Source organism: Haliotis rubra, unplaced genomic scaffold (assembly GCF_003918875.1).
Source record: "Haliotis rubra isolate DU_JTF1 unplaced genomic scaffold, ASM391887v1 Scf1233, whole genome shotgun sequence".
Classification (NCBI taxonomy): domain Eukaryota; kingdom Metazoa; phylum Mollusca; class Gastropoda; order Lepetellida; family Haliotidae; genus Haliotis; species Haliotis rubra.
This window is the reverse complement of record NW_025765152.1, coordinates 140,654-160,878: the sequence shown is the minus strand read 5'-3', so window position 1 is coordinate 160,878 and position 20,225 is coordinate 140,654. Positions and strand designations below refer to the sequence as shown.

The 20,225-nt window shown below is 37.9% G+C and overlaps 2 protein-coding genes across 2 annotated transcripts in view; both read right to left on the bottom strand.

The window, feature by feature from the left end:
- Positions 1-2,711, bottom strand: part of LOC124266164 (E3 ubiquitin-protein ligase rnf213-alpha-like) — a 58,801-nt gene extending 56,090 nt beyond the window's left edge. Inside the window, exon 1 of the mRNA XM_046700966.1 lies at positions 2,192-2,711. The gene's annotated coding sequence lies outside the window, so the exon portion shown is untranslated. The remainder of the gene's footprint in view (positions 1-2,191) is intronic.
- A 1,682-nt stretch (positions 2,712-4,393) lies between these two features.
- LOC124266163 lies at positions 4,394-19,698 on the bottom strand. Its single transcript, XM_046700965.1, has 4 exons — positions 19,398-19,698; positions 8,119-8,197; positions 6,300-6,693; positions 4,394-4,493 (listed from the first exon to the last, which is right to left on the bottom strand). The coding sequence occupies exons 2-4, from the start codon at positions 8,141-8,143 to the stop codon at positions 4,394-4,396; spliced, it is 519 nt and encodes a 172-aa protein (XP_046556921.1). The 5' UTR covers positions 8,144-8,197; positions 19,398-19,698.
- Between the last annotated feature and the right edge of the window lie 527 nt (positions 19,699-20,225).

The window sequence follows — 20,225 nt, the reverse complement described above, 5'->3', positions numbered from 1 at the left end:
ACACCTGGCTCTGAGTAGCATCCGATACGCCCTGATATAACACATCTAGGAAAGAGTGAGCCAATGCAACCTCGTGCACTGACATAGCCACTAAGGTGTCTTTTTTAATTCCCGGATAATCTTTGAACACCAGAAAAAGCAGAGCACGGACACCAGCCGTGAACCAGTTTATATATGATAGTATGTCAATAGAAGAACGGGGTCCAATATCCAGTTCCTTGAAGTCTCTAGGAAGGCATGGTATGACGTGGTCTCTGACTCCTAGCCTCCAGTAAGCTGAAGTCCTTATCTAAATGAGGCAAACTGACAGGTCCTGACTGTGGATGGCATACGCTGGTCTTAGGAATCCTAGGTAATGACTGTAGCGAACTAGACTCATTGTAATTATCCAAGGTAGCCTTGACAACTGAAGAATGTGGTAAAGATAACTTCTGAGTACGTTTTGGGGGTAAACATCCCGACGAGCCAAGCTCAATGGGTATCTCCTGTTCCATAATTCCTGTAGGCGGCGGCAATGTATTTGGATAAAGAGCATCAAGCAGTTCCATTTTTTCATTCAAGGACCGTATCCATAGATGGCAATGTAATAAAACCTTCCCTCATGACTAGTTCTGGGTTAGCCGCAGGATAAGCCATATGCTCTGAGAGGACCAGGACTAACGGAATAATTGGAGGATTGTCCGTATCAATGAACTCTCGACTAACTGTAGCCGTAACTGAAGAAGACCATGCACCATCCGCCACACTCTCCGTAGAGCAAGCCACCCCATGCTGTGTGTGAGCCGTCGAATCTAAGTTATATAACGGCTGATTAGGACCCATGCCGACCACCTTAACCCGGCTAATGGAATCCTGACCAAGCCACGCCGGGGATGCCAAACCGCGCGAGTGTGACACGATAGCCGGCTCGGCAGGTAAGCTAGCTTGTGTGCTGACCCCTCAGGGTTGACAGCCAGGGACCATGTCCCTCCTGCTCAAAGCCTTAGCTTCTCCCACCGAGGGGATCGGCTACCCGGCTTCAGGACGTGGGTGATTCTGGACCAAACCGAGCAGAGCACCGCCCCGCCCTACGGGGAATGACTCTAGACTTTCCGACTTGAAAGAAGATAATAGCTCCGTAATAGCTGACAAATTGACCTGGCTAGATGATGAACTTGATCTAGACTTAGATTAAGACTTAACTTAACTGCTGAACTAGAAGGCTGAGAGGCAGGTTTCTTACTCCTAGAGGAATCTGAGTTTTCTGACAATTTCCTTTTCCTTGCCTGATTACAGGCTCTTTTCATATTAATCCATTTTTCAGTAGATAAGGCAGAACATAGCAAACAGCGATCTTCTACTGTGCAAGGGGCTCCAACAAAACATGATGCACATAGAGAATGTGGATCCAATTCAGCCATAAACTTTTGGCATTGAACGCATTTATTTTGTGACATAACTAAGTCCAAAAAAGGCGGGAAAATTCTAAGCTTCACCAAAAAGTCAAATTTTTCACAATAAGTAATAAAGTCACAATGCGATTGTCTAGTGACCAAATGCGATCTCTACTGACCGTACACTTGAAAAATCTGTAAGAATAAAACTTGACAAAATTCTTTACCACCCTGAACACGTCTGTGCGTGACCATACAGAAAAAATTGTGAAGGTGTTGAAAGAACAATGCTGTGATGTCACAGCTAAGGGAGATAACCATGTATCTATTTAGGCATACCACAAGGGATAGCTATTTTAATCTCTTTCATTCTGTATGTATCTGAGGTACCCACAGGAAACTGGCAACAATAATCTTGATAATTCAGAGGGAACGTTTACAACATAATTAATTATATTGGTTCAGTTGTTCCGTTTAAAATCGCTTAAAATGTGCCACATGCTGAAATTAATTATCAGCAGGTTGATAAAGAAGTAATATGCATCTTGCTTCTGATTCTAATTTAGTCTTATATTTGTTCCAGTTATAACAAAAGAAAAAGCAGTTCAAGGCTACCATTCGTCATTCCAATACACATGATATCAGTACATTTTACTGATTATTTAACATGATCTTAGATGTACATGTACACCTGTATACAAATTGTTTTTGAAAGAAAACACAAATATTTGTTAAATGTTACTGTGAATAACCAAACCTCAAAATATTCAAAATATTGGTAGGTGGATGGTAAAAATGAGAAAGAAAATATAACATACCACTGGTTCTTCGACACCTTTTGTGATTGACTCAGGAGTTGCTCTTTGGCCAGTATCTTCAGGCTTTAAAACTGTACTTCCATCCTCAACCTTTTTTCTCTTCATATTGCTCCCAGACAAGTGTTCATCGTGGCTAACTTCAGACTGAGACTGATCTTTCCTTTTCCCTGTCTCATCGGACCTTGCAAGGTTTTTTGCTGTTGATGTATTTTGATTTTCTCTATCACCTGAACCATGCTGTGACTCAAGATCTGGCCCTGTTGCTTCTGTACTGGTCTTGTCAGATACAGAGGTGACTGTTTCTGTTGTAGCAACTGTCTCACTCCCACCATCATCTGGTGTAGTAGAATCTACATCTGCTGGTGAACACTTTCCTTCACCTGCCCTATTGCTATCATTTGTATCCTTCCTTTCCTTTGCATTTTCGTCACCCACCGAAGGTACAGTTCCACTCTTGGATGCATTTTGTTTAGTCCCTTTCCCTCCCTTCTTCTTTGAAATAGGATTTTTTCCTTCTTGTTTAGATCTAGTAAAATTGAAAACACACCCTGTTATTAAGGATCATGATATTTGACTTGGTCAAATTTCTTCAGCAAGTAAAGCAAGTAGAAATTGAAATTAGAATTACATATGTGTTTTAACTACATGCAAACGCAATCCCATTCCAGAGACATCCACACCAAAATTCACTATGTGCAGGAAATACTTTCAACCAAGGTCTTCAAAATCTATAAACTCTCCTGTCAGAAACTAATTCAAGTGATTTCTTATTGACTATTAGTATTACTATGTGGCTGAGGATTATTGGTAGTGACAGCTAAATTAATGATGCACTCGTAAAATATCAAGTTTTTGAAGTGGTCTCATTAAAATATGGTCACAGTGTCGGTTCACACTAAACAAAGATCTGAGGACTTCCCACAATGGTTCACATCAGTACAATCTTTTATCTGACCAATCAGAGCAATGCTTACCAGATCATGAAAGTGAAAGTCAATTTGTGTTTTCTCATTATGCAACCACTGACTTGTTTGTGAGTCTAAATAACATTGTTCACCTTCACCTTGCACTGGGAAATTAAGAGATACCACCACAAATACACAGCACATGGTTTCATCAAATTCCAGTCCTAAATACTCAAGATATCTTGTGCACAAAGGTATGTATGCACAATAAAAAGTGAGTGACCTTTATATTTTATCTATAATAGTTACGTGCAAGAACATTACTAGTAGCAAACTAAGATGGTGTAAAAAATATAAACACCTCCAAACAATACTGACAACAATTTTCTAATTGCAAGTCATTTAAAGAATGACCACTTGACACAATATTGACATACTACAACTGGTTAGTTGTCTATCATAACTGATAAGGAATATGATTTGTTTTTTAATAACTTAACCTGAAATATGTTGAAGCTATTCTCCAAAATTTGACTCCAAGTGACCTTGTCCTTCCATAGAGGTCACTCTCGAGTTGAGTCATTCAAAGCTCCACCCTTGCATTCATTTATACTCAGTTTCATTTCATTGCAGATGTAGTTAATCAAATTATTTTCGCACACAAAAGATTAGACCCCTTGTTCATAACAAATGACCTTGACAATCATGTCCCAAAAGGTATATCAGAAGTATGATTTTTGTTTTGCTTGTTGGTTATGGCTCAGTAAGCAATATTCCAGCATTATGGCGACTGTCTGTCAATAATTGAGTCTGGACCAGACAATCCAGTGATCGACATCATGAAAATCGATCTATGCATTTGGGATATGGTGACATGTGTCAGCCAAGTTAGCAAGACTGACCATCTGTAAGTCGCCTCCAATGACAAGCATGGGTTGCTGAAGACCAATTCTAACCCAGATCTTCACGTGTATGAGAAGTTTGAAGTTTCTGGCAATGGTCAAAGTGTAGCGTTGAGAAAATTGAAGTGCAGCAGTTCTGGACAGTTATAATCAAACATCTGATAAGGCAGCATCGCGAGAGTGTGAACAAGAATACAAGGGTTCACTTTTCGGTCAAGTATTTCTTGAGAAGTCACAAACACGAATGACACCAAAAATGACAAACAAATTTGACTTCTCAAAATCAGAAAGACCTAGGAGAGAAGATGTTTACAGAATAATTCATGACAGACAAATACATCTTGTTCTGTGAACAAAGGCAATATATATCAAGTCAACTTAGTGTATGACGTTAATTACATTGGTGGTGCAGCATCGCCCAATGGTTGGTCACGATCATCACTTTTTCCTCCCTTTTCCTTTGATGATGAAGTCTTTCCATCCTTTTTTGAAGGACTGAAAAAAGAAAGAACTTACCTATTAACTTCTCAAGCACAACTTATTCAACGGAAATTTTGTATGTTGCTTGCATGTAAAGACACTGTCATAAGGTTCTGGAGCTCTACTGAATCTTGATATGTTATCAATATAAAACAATCATAGCAACAAAGCAGTTAAAATGCAACTCACATTAGTATTAGCATAACTTCACCACCAATGCTTTTTTAAAAAAGATTGTTGAGTGATGGCCAAAAATAGTTTTTTGATGTGGCTGTAGTAACACCAATATTGAGAATCAGAACTGAAACAAATTCAGGTTTAACCAATCATGGGAAATTTCATTTTCTGAAGAAAAGATGTGACAAATGCTAACAACAGAAAATGTCAACTTGAATTCAATAAGATGAGTAAAAATTGATTGCCTATGCTTTGGTTCTCAATTCACCATGGAACCATGGCATCCTGTTAACACAGTACATTTATACTTAGTGCAAGCAGACAAATCACTGACATCCAATACCCTAGTGACTCATGTTTATAAAATCCAAATACCATAGTCTAACAGGCATAGGTCCATGTGGAGTATCTGATTATTTCATCAAAAGCGTTGTCTTGTTTCCTTCCTTGATGAAATACAAGAGCTGATAATGTCCAAGGCTCAACTATAAGGAACTGTGTAACAGTAGTGAAGTTAAAAACATCATAGGTGAGTTAATCTCTGATTGATAACCATTTGTAGTGTTTGAACATGTTGAGACAACAATCCCCAGACTGCGTAAGATTTCTCTAACATAATAATATATAAATGTCTTGCACGCACTCACTCACTCACTCAGTTTTGGTGATATTCAAACAAGATGAAACAGTAGTTGATTCAACCAAACTTTGTGTTAGGAATTAGTCAATTCCTGTCTCAATTGAATGAACAAACACAAATTGATGTCAGGCAAGATGGCCAAATCTGATGAATGGGTTTGTAACTGTTACTATAAGCTGGAAAGCCTAAGGATAGTGTTGTGGTTACATCTAGAAATTTAGTGGATATTCCTGTTGAAAAATCTTCTGTTCTAAGAGATCCCCCACCTATTTTACAGTCAGCCAGTACTGATGTTGTTTGATGGATAGTAGGATGGTAGGTAGGTAGGACGATAGGTAGGTAGGATGGTAGGTACCCTGTAGGTAGGTAGGTAGGTAGTAATTAATGACCCTGAATATCCTTTCTAATAGGTATTCCATGCTCTTCAATAAACTAGGGTGTCATTTTTGGTGGGAACAAGCATGCCAAGTATTTGATTCATTAAACGAAGAGATTTCTTTGAAAATATGTATAATGCATGTTGCTCATCAAACAACACAGGGCACGTCATAAGCTCAAAGAAACATTATTACAGGGTCCTGGAAATATCCCACTAAATCATAGTAAATGTACCTCAAAGATAATTCATCATAATATTTAATAAAATCAAGGTAGGACTTCCTTATATTCACAAGCATTATTTGAGACTATGGTTTCCCAGATAGTTACAATGCATGCTGCTTCACTAACAATAAGTGAGTGAGTGAGTTTAGTTTTACACCACACCCAGATATATACAGCTATATCATGCATATGGAGGCGATGTGTAACTAATTGAGTCTGGACCAGAAAATCCAGTGAATGTAGTAATATTAAATTAGTAAAGCAGAAATGCATCGAAAGATTCTCTCTTTTTGTTGTTTGGTTTCAAACAAAATTATGCTCAAACATTACCAGTAATTGTAGGCTTTTCATATTTATAAGTACATTCACAGAGACAGAAAGCAGACACAAAATCAACTCACTGGGAAATCTTCTTAAAATATGCCCTTCCTTGTCGAATATACTGCTTTCTCAACTCCAACTCCAAACTGAGTGTATTACCACTGTCATGTGGTAAACCTAGTTCAGATTCAAGTCCAACAGAAATAACATACTTAGTCAGTTCCTGTCCCAAGTGATCACTTGCAATAGCTTCTTCCAGATCAGTGAGTTCACTGTCCGATAAAACATAACACTTGAGCAGAAGTTCATCTTTAGATGTACGTACTCCTTGCAGATGGAAGTAGGTTTCCTTGCAAAGGAACTTCTGCACAACTTGATAGTCTTTGAACTGTTTTTGTAGAGTCTTGATGTCATCAACATCCTCTGTTGTACCATCCTCATGAGTAAGAACAGCAGAGACTGTAATCTCAAGAGCTGAAGAAAAAGATGTATATAATTATTTTTGGACATTTGATCAGTTAATATTCATTCAGTAATTAGTTCCCCTGCCGTCTCTTAGATAAACCATAATATTTCTTTTGTACATAAAAACAACAAGTGTTTGCCATTGATATGACAATGTCCCCCGCCGCTAAAGAAAGGAATATCTATATTTACTACTTTTTATTTTTGGGTCACATACAAGATGCCTGAAATGACTGGTGTCTGCATAATCACCCAATGTAGGCTGTCGATAACTGAAAACATTGGGTGCAATGTTTTATGAGATATTGCTTTTAAATAAGCTTGAAAAGTGGTCAAAGTGTCATGGCGACCTTGAAGATAAGGTAAAGGTCACCCAGATCAACTGGTGTCTGTGTAATCCCCCATTGTAGGCTGTCACCAAATTTGAGGACACTGGGTACAACAGTGCATGAGATATCACCTTAACAACAGTTTGAAAAGTGGTCAAAGTGTTGTGGTGACCTTGAAAATAAGGTCAAGGTGTCTGGGTTATCATCCGTTGCAGCGGGGGATGATAAAAGACATTTGTATTGCACTAAAGTTCATCCTTTAAAACCATACTCAAAGCACTGACACTCTCATTACTCAGGTCAATGAATCAGAGTGCCCTCTATTTGTTCAGCTCATTTGAGAAAAAACAGCCCAAGCAGCCTTTGAGGCACTAGAATGTTAACAGGCACATTACCTTCTCATCCTACAAGGTATCCATTTACTGCTGGGTGAATAACGACATATCTCAAAATGAATCACTTTCCTAAGCAGACACCATGGGTGCTTCAAGTTCTTCAATGTGTGAGACGGAACAAGAGCTGAAGTTGTACAACCTCTCCAGAGCCATCTCAGTTACCAAACAACATCACAGGTCCACATGGCATCGTATAATAGCAATCACTTTCAATAACTAGAAAAGATGTCTGCAAGTACTTGAAGAAACAGAATCACTAGAAAAGATGTTTGCAAGAAGAAGAAGAAACAGAATAAGCCAGCTCACCATATTCTCAAAACGTTGACAGAATCGTTATATTCCACAATACGTTTCCAGTGAAATACAATTATATGCAGATTGGTGATAATATAATATGGATGCCAACAGGTCTCTCTCTCTCTCCCCCCAAAATGCAGATAAACTACCAGTGCTGGCTTTCACAGAGCCTCCTTAGTCTAAAGTTGTTGTAGCCCTGCAGTTAGCCCTGCACACAAGGTACTAACCTGATCTTTATCTTTATGTAGACTTGATAATTTCTACCTACTGAATTACCAATCCAATGACCTTGACTTCAGTAACTCAAAAGCACTTCAATGCCAGACCCTAAGAAATGTATGTACCAAATTTCATTCCAACACAGTGAATACTTTCTCCGCCATAATAAACAAAATACATGTATGTATACATACAGAATGCAGTCTCTCTTGTAGCCATGACTGAAATGGCTTACGGTTCCCACATCTCTACATCCTGATGTAACATATTGTACTGAAAGAAAACAGGAAAATCATTAGCAGCCACATAAAATAGAGTATTTCACATCAAGTTCAAATCTGCAAAAAGACTGGCAATGCAAACAATAGAAAAAAGAGGCTGGTAATATAGACAATTATTTGTCAATGGATAATCTATATTTAAGTGTTTATTTGTCCCTGTTCAATTGATCTTGCAATGTTCCAGTTTTTAGATTCAAGGAAGAATGGAATAGTAGCATGAATATAATTAAAGCATAAATATCCACAAATATTCTAGGCCATGTTTAAAGGTAAAGGCATGTATCTTGCCAATGCCTTGAGACCATAAAACAAGCAAGTTCCAAGAAAGGGATAATTAAGTTTCGCTAAACTTTGCAAATAATGTGAAGAGCTTCTGCAGATTTTGCACAAAAAACAGACAAAGTAAAAGAACTAGCAAATTTACCACACAACAACAAACGAGGCCCCTGTATGCCAAAGACATCTTGCTTCTTATCTTCAATATCCCATACTTCAGTAGTAGTAACCAACATAGTTATTTGCTCTTGATTTTCTGCTTGCAACATAAACATTTGGGATGGAGGTAAAGCATAGATATTTTCATAACTACTGCTTTTCATATATCTGTTGCTATTACTATCAGCCTTTGCCGTGTACAACCATTGACAACTGCATAAAACTGCTTTCAATTTAGTTAGCATCATTTATTATTGTGTTTTAGTCATGCTTGGGTGTTACTGACTGGTCATTCATAGCTTGTTTTTCAATAGTACCTCTTGCACCTTTGTGGGTCTACCTGTTGCATTATTTTACTCAAGCTCCTTTTCACAATGGCTTATTGTTTAATTACCATTCAGGGATCAGTGCTTAATCTGCATGACATGGCACGGGAAAAACTGAAATGGCATCAATGAAATACTTTCAATGTGCCCTACATCAGGAATAAAAAAATTAAAAAATACTCACTATAATTCATTTAGGGAAAATGCAATTAATCTGAGCAACTCAAATGATTTAAAACCTATTTTGCACCCCATCAAACTGTTTAATGATGGCACTCTCAGTCTCACAGCATAACATGGGCGTGGGCATTATAAATGCCAATGTGCAGAACAAGAAGTCCTGTTTTTGATAATGACATAGTTTGTGGAATATAGTTTATGGGTCCAGGACACATGAAGCTGATTTATTCTTGCAGCCACGATAGTGTACATGAAGTACAGCTCTCACAGGTTTACATGATTATTTTTTTTTAATTAGGCCAGACCAATTTTATTTCTTGTTTTACAGATTTTTGTCCTCAGAAAACCTAAAGGCAGAAGGGAAAAAAAATAAATAATAACCACCAGTCAAAGTAATATATTCCTTCTAAATATTAAAAGTATTTTACTTCTGGCAATTTATGAAGTATATATGGAGCAAAAAAAAATAAAAAAACAAGCATTGTCACTAAGGTGACATAATCCCCGCCGCAAATTATCAAATCCAACTTAAAAAGTAATGAAAGTGAAGGTCGTAATTTAAGATGAAGTTAAATGTAAACAAAACCATGACCAGTCAACCTCTCTTGATATCTTGCTCTGTAGTTGTTGAAACGCACAAATATTTTCATGACTCACTTTGACCTTGACATGAATGTCTTAGTGTATGAAATATGCCAAAATAGTAATAGAGAAATTGCTTATTGAAAAATTGAAGGGAAGTCTTGAAAGTCTATGAAGAAAATCCAGTGAACTGTTCTTGAGATATCTCACTGACAATCTTAGCATGCAGTTTAAGATGCTGAAATCTTCAAAGTGTCACCGTGACCTTGAAAAGTATGTGAAGGTCACCAAAATGGACTGGGCCTTGCACCTTCCCCAGATGAAGCTTTCTGTCAAATATGAAGAAGGTCCAGTGAATGGTTCTTGAGATATCTCGTTGACAATCTTTACATGCAGGTTAAGATGCTGAAATCTTCAGAGTGTCGCCATGACCTTGAAAATTAGGTGAAGGTCACCCAAATCGACTGGGCCCTGCGTCCTCCCTAGATAAAGCTTTGTGTTGAATATGAAGAAAATCCAGTGAACGGTTCTTGAGATATCTCGCTGACAAGGGTAAAACCTTAGTCCCCTTGTGACCTTGAAATGAAGGTCAAGGTCACCAAACGTGACTGGGACCTTTCTTTTACTGCGATGAACCTAGGTACCAAATATGAAAAGAATCCAGTCAACGGTTCTGAAGATATTCCAATTCGGACGGACGGACAGAGCCTAATACTATATCCCTGGGTTTTACGGGACGCGGGATTCCTGTGTATTGGACGCAGAAATGTGATGAAGGACCCCCAAACGAAAATCCAGTGCGTCCTTATGGACGCAATATTTGAAAATTATTTTAAAAAAAGATTTCTTAAATAATATGTATGGTCGTCTATTTCCCGATATAGTGGCTTTCCGCTCGCTAATGTGATGCAACAGCGGGAAATACCTCAGTTTTAGAAGCTCTGTATGAAAAACATGTAAGGCGATTCGTTTGATGGCGGGTATCGATAGAGAGCTCTGAACATCAACAATATTATTATACCCTTGCCACGAGTATTTTCGCAGTTGTAAGAAGCAATTTTATTGGATAAAGGTTGGTTTCTATTTCCCACGGTTTGCTATAAGAATCGTGATTGGTCACAATTGTGCATGTGACCTAAGGCAGCCAATCATATTACAGCAATGGATACCGCGCTCGCAAACGAAAACTTTTAGGTTCAGATGAAAGTTTTGGGTAAAATCCCGCTATTCAGAACGTGTTACGCAAACAATCACCACCTTTACATATATTATGAAACTTAGTGGACATATCGAGCTAGGTTATGACCTGTGACAAAAAATGCTTCATGCATATGTTTTAGCATTAAACAATCCTGTCCGAGCGTCAAGTTCGAGGCGAAGAAAGCCACGATGTCACTTGAATTACATTACACGATCGCTCAAAATAGATGGAAATAGTAAGTTATCATATACGCTTGACAACTTTTATGAGTACTGTTGTTGATTTTATTCATCAGTTTATTCAGTTTGTATGATTATTTTCTCGAAACACCGTTACTTTGCTCTTTGACAACTTTGATGTGTACCCGTTGCCGAAGCATGTGTCCGAGAATTGTTTTTTGCAATAACATTGCGAAAAATAGTTTATAATTCTAATCCTGTCGATAATGTGGTCATTTGAAATTTAATAAGTATTTTCAGACATTGTGAAAAGTGATAGAATCATATGTTAGTTAGGTTCCTAAAATTATATATCATTTTGATGCGACTACTGGCTGGCCGGTTTACTGGCCTGCAGTGTCTGGGGACTCATGACGTCTTGGCTGTTTTTCCGGCCTACGGTGTTGAATGGGTTAAGTATTGTCACAGTCAGTTTCTCTTGTCTTGTTATGTAATAGTTCAATGTCATTCATATTTAAATCGGGGCGGTGGAGTAGCCAAGTGGTTAAAGCGTTGGCTCATCACGCTGAAGACCCGGGTTCTAATCCCCACATGGGTACAAATGTGTGAAGCCCATTTCTGGTGTCCCCCGCCGTGATGTTGCTGGAATATTGCTAAAAGCGGCGTAAAACCATACTCAGTCAGTCAGTCATATTTAAATCAATATTACATAGCAATACGAGATAACACCACATCACATTTCGGTACTGTATGTTTATTGTCAGTGTTATTCAGATATAAACATTATTCTAATGACATTGAAAGTAACTATATTATAACATAATCATTATCATATGGGAAGCATCGGCATAGTCATTGATATCATGCAGATCTGAGATTGATGGACTCCCAATTTTGGAAAAGGACTCCCCAAAAATTATGTCGTGGGTCCCCAGGACTCCCAGTTTTAAAGAGCTATAAAAAACCTGTATCCTCCGCTTCGCGCTAAACACGCGTCAGGGGATAAAAAGGTTTTTTTGGTAAGTTTACATTTTTGGCCAATAAAAGCATTAGGATTTTATTTTATGAGCGGGGGAAACTTAATTATTATGTTTTTTCTTATACTTGTAAGATACGACCGGCGGATCCGTAAAAGAATAAATACAAATGGTCTGGCCTTATTTCCATCTTTGAAGTTATATTTTTCCATCCTTTCTGAACATTCACAGGATAAGTGTGCATCAAAATGTATGGCTATTGTTGTAAATGTATTAGCAACACATACATAAGCATGCACGCACGCACACACACATACGCACGCACAAACACACATACACATATGTATAATGTATTCAATTTTCAGGAATCAGTGTAGAGGATTTCTAAACAGTAAATGGAAAGAAGACCAGAAGGCATGGAAGTTTGCAAAGTTACAATTTGAATATGGAATAAACTTTGAGGTTTCGTAATATCTCACTATATCTTTTTGAAAGGCTTAAAAGCTTGGTTTAGTCATTTTTCTATTAAATTTGTAAAGGAGAGATTTTGTTATCATGATAACAACATTCAAAGGATTATTAAGTTTACCCTTTAAAGATCACATATACTCTAGGGGGTCACAAATACATAAATCACTAACTGGCATCGCTATAAATGAAACCCCGTCATTAAAACTACTCACTTCGATCTTTAATTAACTTAAATCGACCTTTTTGACAACAGTGCACAGTTCTCATCAGCGAACGAAATTTCAACCAATCAGAGCGGGGCGTCTCTGTGACGTCATATGATGAATAGATATGAGGGCCGATGCAGAATTCATCTACATTTCAGGGGGTAAATTATCTTGTTTACAGGTTTGTGTAAACCTGAAATCGTGACAACTGTTGTGGAAAATGAAAGATATATGTTCTCACAATCTACTGTCATTTAATTTTGTCTCCTGCTTTGCCTAGTTTCCGAGTTACAACTTGTTTTCATAGACGATTCTGTCAAAATCGCTTGGTGTCGCTAGGCCTTATTTGTATAATGATTGATCCCATTTCTGTGTTTTTTTACCTCAATATTTAATCATGTCATGTAAAAATCTGTTTGTATTCTCAAAACAGTGTCGGCCAAAAAGTTTTCACATGCAATACAGCAATTAATACTCCCTTGTTGTAACCCGTGTTAGGTGGTATAAACCTACACATGTTATTTGTCATCATACACTTGATGGTCAGTTAATGAATTTATAACAGGTATAATTAGTGGTAACACACTTAGATTACCCGACAAAGGTTCCCATTTGGCATTTCTTGTGTCTGGAGTAAATATTCAACATTATAAACATCGATCAAAGGATTAACCGATAACACGCTGATTGATTAATTACTTTTATCCTACACAGCGGATTTGTCAAAAGGTAGTGTTTTTGTATGTACATTTACTAATCTATACTGAATACACTCTGTCGTGTCGGTGTTTGCGTAAAAACAACGTCCTTCTTTCAAAGGATTAACCGGCAATACATTGATTGATTGCCCATTATTGGCTAACTAAATTACTGTTTTTAAAGAAAGGCGGACATTATGCAATTAGTTGCCAGGTGTGCTATCTTGGGTGACCAATGAGACTATACATCAATGTGAAATACCTGAAAGGATTTATCACTTTTTCGTATATTAAACTGTTAAAAGACACATCACTTGGAACAGCTGCAGGTGAATGGCGTATCACTCGTTTTTGTGGATATTGATGGATACATTCCTCGAACAAGGTAATAACCTGACATTGTTCCTATAACTTTAATCTGTTTTAACTTTAATATTTGCATTTTGTTTTTATTCATTTGTCGTAGCATTCAACAGAATCATTGTTTTCGCCGTGAAGTGTACTGAGACATACAACATACACTAGGCTGTGTGTGCGAATTATGATTCACATTGGAAAACTATAAAATGTCTAGATATTACAGTTCTGTTATAAATTCACAATAAGTATCAGCAGATCGTCTGCTTTTTATTTAGTTTCAAAATGCATACAAATATGATAATAAACTAATTAGGATTATAAGACCAAATATAAAGACGCACATTGACTAGTATCTACATACTGGTGAGTGGACATTAACCACGTGAATGTAGCAAGACATTTATCGCGAAGTATTGTGACTTCGACCCCCACCTCGCTTCCGTGGAAGAAATCATTATGTTATAATTTGTGTTATGCAAAATCCTTTTGGTTATGATTACAATACATATTTAACTACGAGTAGAAAGTAGTTTTGATTTTCTAACTTGATGAAAACAAACCATAATCTCATTAATTCTAACAGACTTTAGCCCGTCACTTTACGATTTTCAAACATGGCGGCGCCCTGTCGCGAACATCCGCCAGTCTGAGGATAAATGCTATTTAGGTTTGTTTTCACCAAGTTACAAAATCAAAACTACTTTCTACTCGTAGTTAAATATGTATTTGAGTGATGGCCAATAGGATTTTGCATGACATAGCTTATAACATAACAATTTCTCTCGTGGCAGCGAGGTAAGTGTCAATATAATACCACTTACAATATTATTGTTACTTCGACCACAACCTCGATTCCGAGGAAGATGTTACAAGTTGTGTCATGGAAAATCTTTATGGTCATCAATCATATACATATTTTACTACAACTAGTAAGTAGTTTTGATTCTTTAACTTCCGTGAAGCGATCTGAACACAAGTAAGATATCGTTTCAGGCTTCCACAACGGTCGCTTCGCACTCACAAACATAATCCATTTAGCACGAACTGCGGGGTCCTGTGGAAAACTGTGCATGGTGACACCATCGCCCGACCCCTAGGAGCAATTAACGACAAAGCAACGATTCGGCATGTCGTCGTTGATGTCGAGAAATCATCAAAATGATGAGCGTGCTACACACTTTCTATACAACTAACTGAAAATCGTTCCTCATATGACGTCACTGCAGTGCTCTGGCGACAGAGTTACGTAACCTGTCTGTGGTTTCGTTGGCGGGCGAGACTGAAGCAGGCAACTATTTGGCAACTTTTAATCGCTCGGTATTAATTAACCACAAGTTTTTAAGAATGAATTTGGTGTTCCGCATAAGTCTAACCACAAATCTTTCATATGTAATAGTTAAAAGAGTACAAAAAAACAAAGTTTAGTTGTTCTTTAAAAACAGTATAATGTTCTTCACTGAAGGTGATTCTGCCTTCTGTATAATTTCCAATCCATTCTAAGACACTCCATAGCTTTTCCCATACATCAACAGAATATAAACATTTACATAAGATATGCGAAATTGTTTCATTTGGTTCGTTACATAGGGTACAAGCTGCTGATGGTACATAAGCAATCTTAAATAAAAACTGTTTGCACTCATCATGTTAACTGATTTATTAAACAATCAACTGAAATGTTATACCTGTTGTGATGTTGTAAGTTTAAATGGATCATCAGAAAGTATGGGCACACTTATTTTCACAAAGACACACCTATTTTATCTGTCTGGTGCACAATGGCACCCTTGGAAAAAAATGCATTTGTATCCCTGTCACCAAGACAAGGAACCAGTTTATTGAGAATCTGTCGGACACAAACACACAACCTTTGGGTTGTTAGCCTAACAGCTAACTGAGAGTCTGAGAGTTACTGAAATAACAGAAAGGGTTGAAAAGTTCACGGATCATTATGAAGGTTTTCGTTAAACTTTGCATCAGTGATTTAAATCTGCTGACAATTTATGGATGATTTCGATGCCATTTGGCCCATTCGTCTCATTTTGTAACCTACAAGATACCGAGTGGTCTGGAATGTGCTGATATGGCAAGAAGTTAAATGGCAGCTGTAGATGTAAGTGTCAGATGTCAAATCATCAGGTGACTTTGGGGGAGAAAATTGATGCAGTGAATAGTGTAGTGTATAAATGTGGATCATAATTAGGAAAAAGGATGGTTTAAGCTTGGCTGGTGATGCTACGAGGGCAAGTGTGGTTTCGAATCATTTATGAACAAATGTAGGATGCAAATGTGGCTTAAGTACAAGTTAAAGGACAACTACCATTAGCCTAATTTTTTAACATTAAATTTCATGTCATCATTAAAAATGTTAAAGCAATAAAAAATTATGATAAATACACGACAAAAGCTTCAGCTCCTGTCTTTAAACAACAAAAGGGGTATAACCCCCAGCACTTATTTTTCTTGTCATTTTCAAACCGGAAACAAAATATCTAACTTATTGTTGAGATATGATGGTAGAGTGAGTGAGTGAGTGAGTTTAGCTTTACGCCGCACTCAGCAATATCCCAGCTATATGGCAGCGGTCTGTAAATAATCGAGTCTGGACCAGACAATCCAGTGATCAACAGCATGAGCATCGATCTGCGCAATTGGGAACTGATGACATGTGTCAACCTAGTCAGCGAAACTGACCACCCGATCCCGTTAGTGTCGCCTCTTACGACAAGCATACTCGCCTTTTATGGCAAGCACATGGGTTGCTGAAGACCTATTCTACCCCGGATCTTCACGGGTCTGTGATGGTAGATGTGACGGTACATGTAAGGTGGATGTGTGCAGCTTCGACAAATGTACTCTATTCCTGTGCTGTGATGCAATTAACTGAATGACAAAAAAATACGTAAACTAGTCCCCATTTATGATTCATTAAGTCCCATATATTCAGTTGAATGTGAAATGTGAACTATTATTATTTATCTTACCTTACACATAAATGTCGCTTTCTGATTGGCTGAGCGCTCTTCTATTATTACAAGCGAATAACATTTCAATGTACCCCTCTGTCAATGGCAACTCACTCTGTACTTCGTGGTAGTAATTCTTTATCTCGAATAACATTGAATCACGTATGATGTACGGAAATTACCAATGTTTTGCGAGTGCAATAGTGGAAGGGAGACAAATCTAAATATGTTTTTCTTGTCAGCAAAATCTAGCGATGGCTACAAAAAGATTTGTATCCGTGCTTCAAACAATTCAAATTCACATCAAGGTGTTCGGTAAGATAAATTTGTTGTTCATAACATAAACAAACATCAAGGGAACATCAACCCATGCCCCCCCCTCGTGACCAGTGAACAACTTGTAATGAAAGTGCTTTCATAAACAGGCACTTTCTATAAAATGCGTCACTGCAGCAATATTTAGCATGCAAATATTTTTAACAACACCCAACACTTACTAAATGACAATGTATATCGAAAGTGCAGAACACTGAGAGGAGCAGAGGTGTGACGATACTGAAATTTCACAATACGATACGTATCGCGATATCTTGGAACGATATGATTCGATTCGATGCATATCACGATATGCTATCTTTAGTTACTTTCTTTAAAAAAGTATGTTTTGATAGCAAGTAACAGTGTAAATTTCGACATAACCGTCAATTTCTAGTGAAAATTCACAACTTTAAGGTCAACGATACATATCACGATACGAAAAAAAGTATCGATATATTTATTGTCAGATAAAGTATCACGATAATATCGATACTATGATATATCGTCACAGCACTAGAGAGGAGCTCACATCACAGGACATGTTTTGCCAGTGTCTTTGGTAACAAGGTAGTCACAAATATGTCATATGGTATTGTGACATATTTGTAAAGTTTGTGGTGCTGAATTCTAAAGGTAGGCGCAATGCACCTTTAGAATTCAGCACCACAACTTCTTGTGAGGATGGTCTCTGTCGTAGGTCACGTGTCAACACTAAGACAAGCATCCATATATGTGAGAATCCATCAGGTGTTCAGCAATTTTGTACATAGGAACAATTGAAAATTATGCTTAAACATTATGGGAAAGGGGAAGGGGGGTCATTGATTTTGTACATGACATGCAGGGCAGGGTCACTTACTTTGTACATAGATTTTATGGGGGGTCATTCACATTGTACATGCTTCTCCATGAAAATCATCACCACCTCCCCCACCCACCTCCCAGCCATCAGTGTATGAACGGTCCCTAACTATGATCCCCAGGGAGTTGAGACTGACAATACGATGTGCCGTTGAGATTGACATCCAGGGAACGAGGGGAAAACAAAGCGCCTTTGAGCAGCTGAGCTGGATATCGGCGCTGTACAAATGTATGTATGTATGTATGTATGTATTGTATGTATGTATGTATGTATGTATGTATGTATGTATGTATGTATGTATGTATGTATGTATGTATGTATGTATGTATGTATGTATGTATGTATGTATGTATGTATGTAAGTAAGTAAGTAAGTAAGTAAGTAAGTAAGTAAGTTAGTAAGTTAGTAAGTAAGTAAGTAAGTAAGTAAGTAAGTATGTATGTATGTATGTATGTATGTATGTATGTATGTATGTATGTATGTATGTATGTATGTATGTATGTATGTATGTATGTATGTATGTATGTATGCATGCATGCATGCATGCATGCATGTATGTAACTAGGTTTAAATGTAATATGCTGACCTTCTTGTGAGAAAGATAATTGTTACGATAGTGGCTGCACCGTTAACGGCACCCTGGCCTAACACTTTTTATCAGCCTTCATATTGTACAATACATTTTCTTGAGACTATTTCGGCTTTTGTTTCACGTACATTGTCACTTTGTGGCCACTATGACTTTTGGGTGTGGCCATTTCCGAATGCTGTTTGCAGTCATTTCAAACTGTAGCTATTTTGGCCAGAACACTACCTCATATTTGTACCAGTCAGACAATGTAAGGCTCTCATCAGTTTTCCTGTGTTAACCATCTCCTGTTCGCCTGAATTTTCAATCCAGCGTAAAATAATAAAAAGGGTTCCTTGAAAGGTTCGAACCCTAGCGTTAGTGTCCGAGTGAACAGTCAGCATCCACTGACCACAGGCTCCAACTGCGGGTCAGAAAATCGATAAACTAAGCCCTGGTTTACTATCCAGCCCCCCTACTAGAAAATCGATAAACTAAGCCCTGGTTTACTATCCAGCCCCCCATCTAGAAAATCGATAAACTAAGCCCTGGTTTACTATCCAGCCCCCTACTAGAAAATCGATAAACTAAGCCCTGGTTTACTATCCAGCCCCCCTACTATGTAACATGTTATATAGTTTATCGATTTTCTGACCCTATATAGTAGGGGGCTGGATAGTAAACCAGGGCTTAGTTTATCAATTTTCTGACCCGCAGTGGGGGCCTGTGGCACTGACGCCCGTCCAACGTTGGTACTCATTAAATAATGTACATGTAGCTAACATTTGTATAGACTGTTATGGGTTAACCAGAAAACAAATATCAACCATATTTTAACAAATTTAACTGTCAGGGACGCTCACCTTATGATCTTCGAGATTCCGAGACGTGGACAGTTCTGCACCCGATCCCAGGAAAATTAATTACGTCATATATGGACCAATCTATACAAACATAAGGGGACCCGAACAATGAAACCCGCGTGTTTTCTCTTAGATTGTTGACTGATAGATGACTTATTAGTAAAGAATTGATTTTACCTAGACCTGCATCTGTTCTCTTCATTTCATGCAACAAATTGAACGAAACCGACATTAGATCTTTCATTCACATTCGTGCAAACCAAAGTCCTTTAGCAAACCGTCCACCATACTATCACAATCGACCCTTCCTGAAAAAGACTCAATAACGAAAGTACAGGACCGAAAGTAGACTTCCTGGAATAATTGCCTACGTGGATAGAGACACGATTTCTTCGAATACGAAAACGAAGCATTATTGTTGCATGCATGACCACAGGCCCCACTGCGGGTCAGAAAATCGATAAACTAAGCCTGGTTTACTATCCAGCCTCTCATTAGAAAATCGATAAACTAAGCCCTGGTTTACTATCCAGCCCCTACTATATAACATGTTATATAGTAGGGGCTGGATAGTAAACCAGGGCTTAGTTTATCGATTTTCTGACCCTATATAGTAGGGGGGCTGGATAGTAAACCAGGGCTTAGTTTATCGATTTTCTGACCCGCAGTGGGGGCCTGTGGCACTGACGCCCGTCCAACGTTGGTACTCATTAAATAATGTACATGTAGCTAACATTTGTATAGACTGTTATGGGTTAACCAGAAAACAAATATCAACCATATTTTAACAAATTTAACTGTCAGGGACGCTCACCTTATGATCTTCGA

Coding starts and splice junctions, on each gene's coding strand:
- LOC124266163 (XM_046700965.1), bottom strand. CDS start 8,143: ATGGCTACAAGAGAGACTGCATTCT. Junction 6,694..8,118: donor TACAAGAGAGACTGCATTCT/GTATGTATACAT, acceptor CTTTTTCTTCAG/CTCTTGAGATTACAGTCTCT. Junction 4,494..6,299: donor TATTTTAAGAAGATTTCCCA/GTGAGTTGATTT, acceptor TTCTTTTTTCAG/TCCTTCAAAAAAGGATGGAA.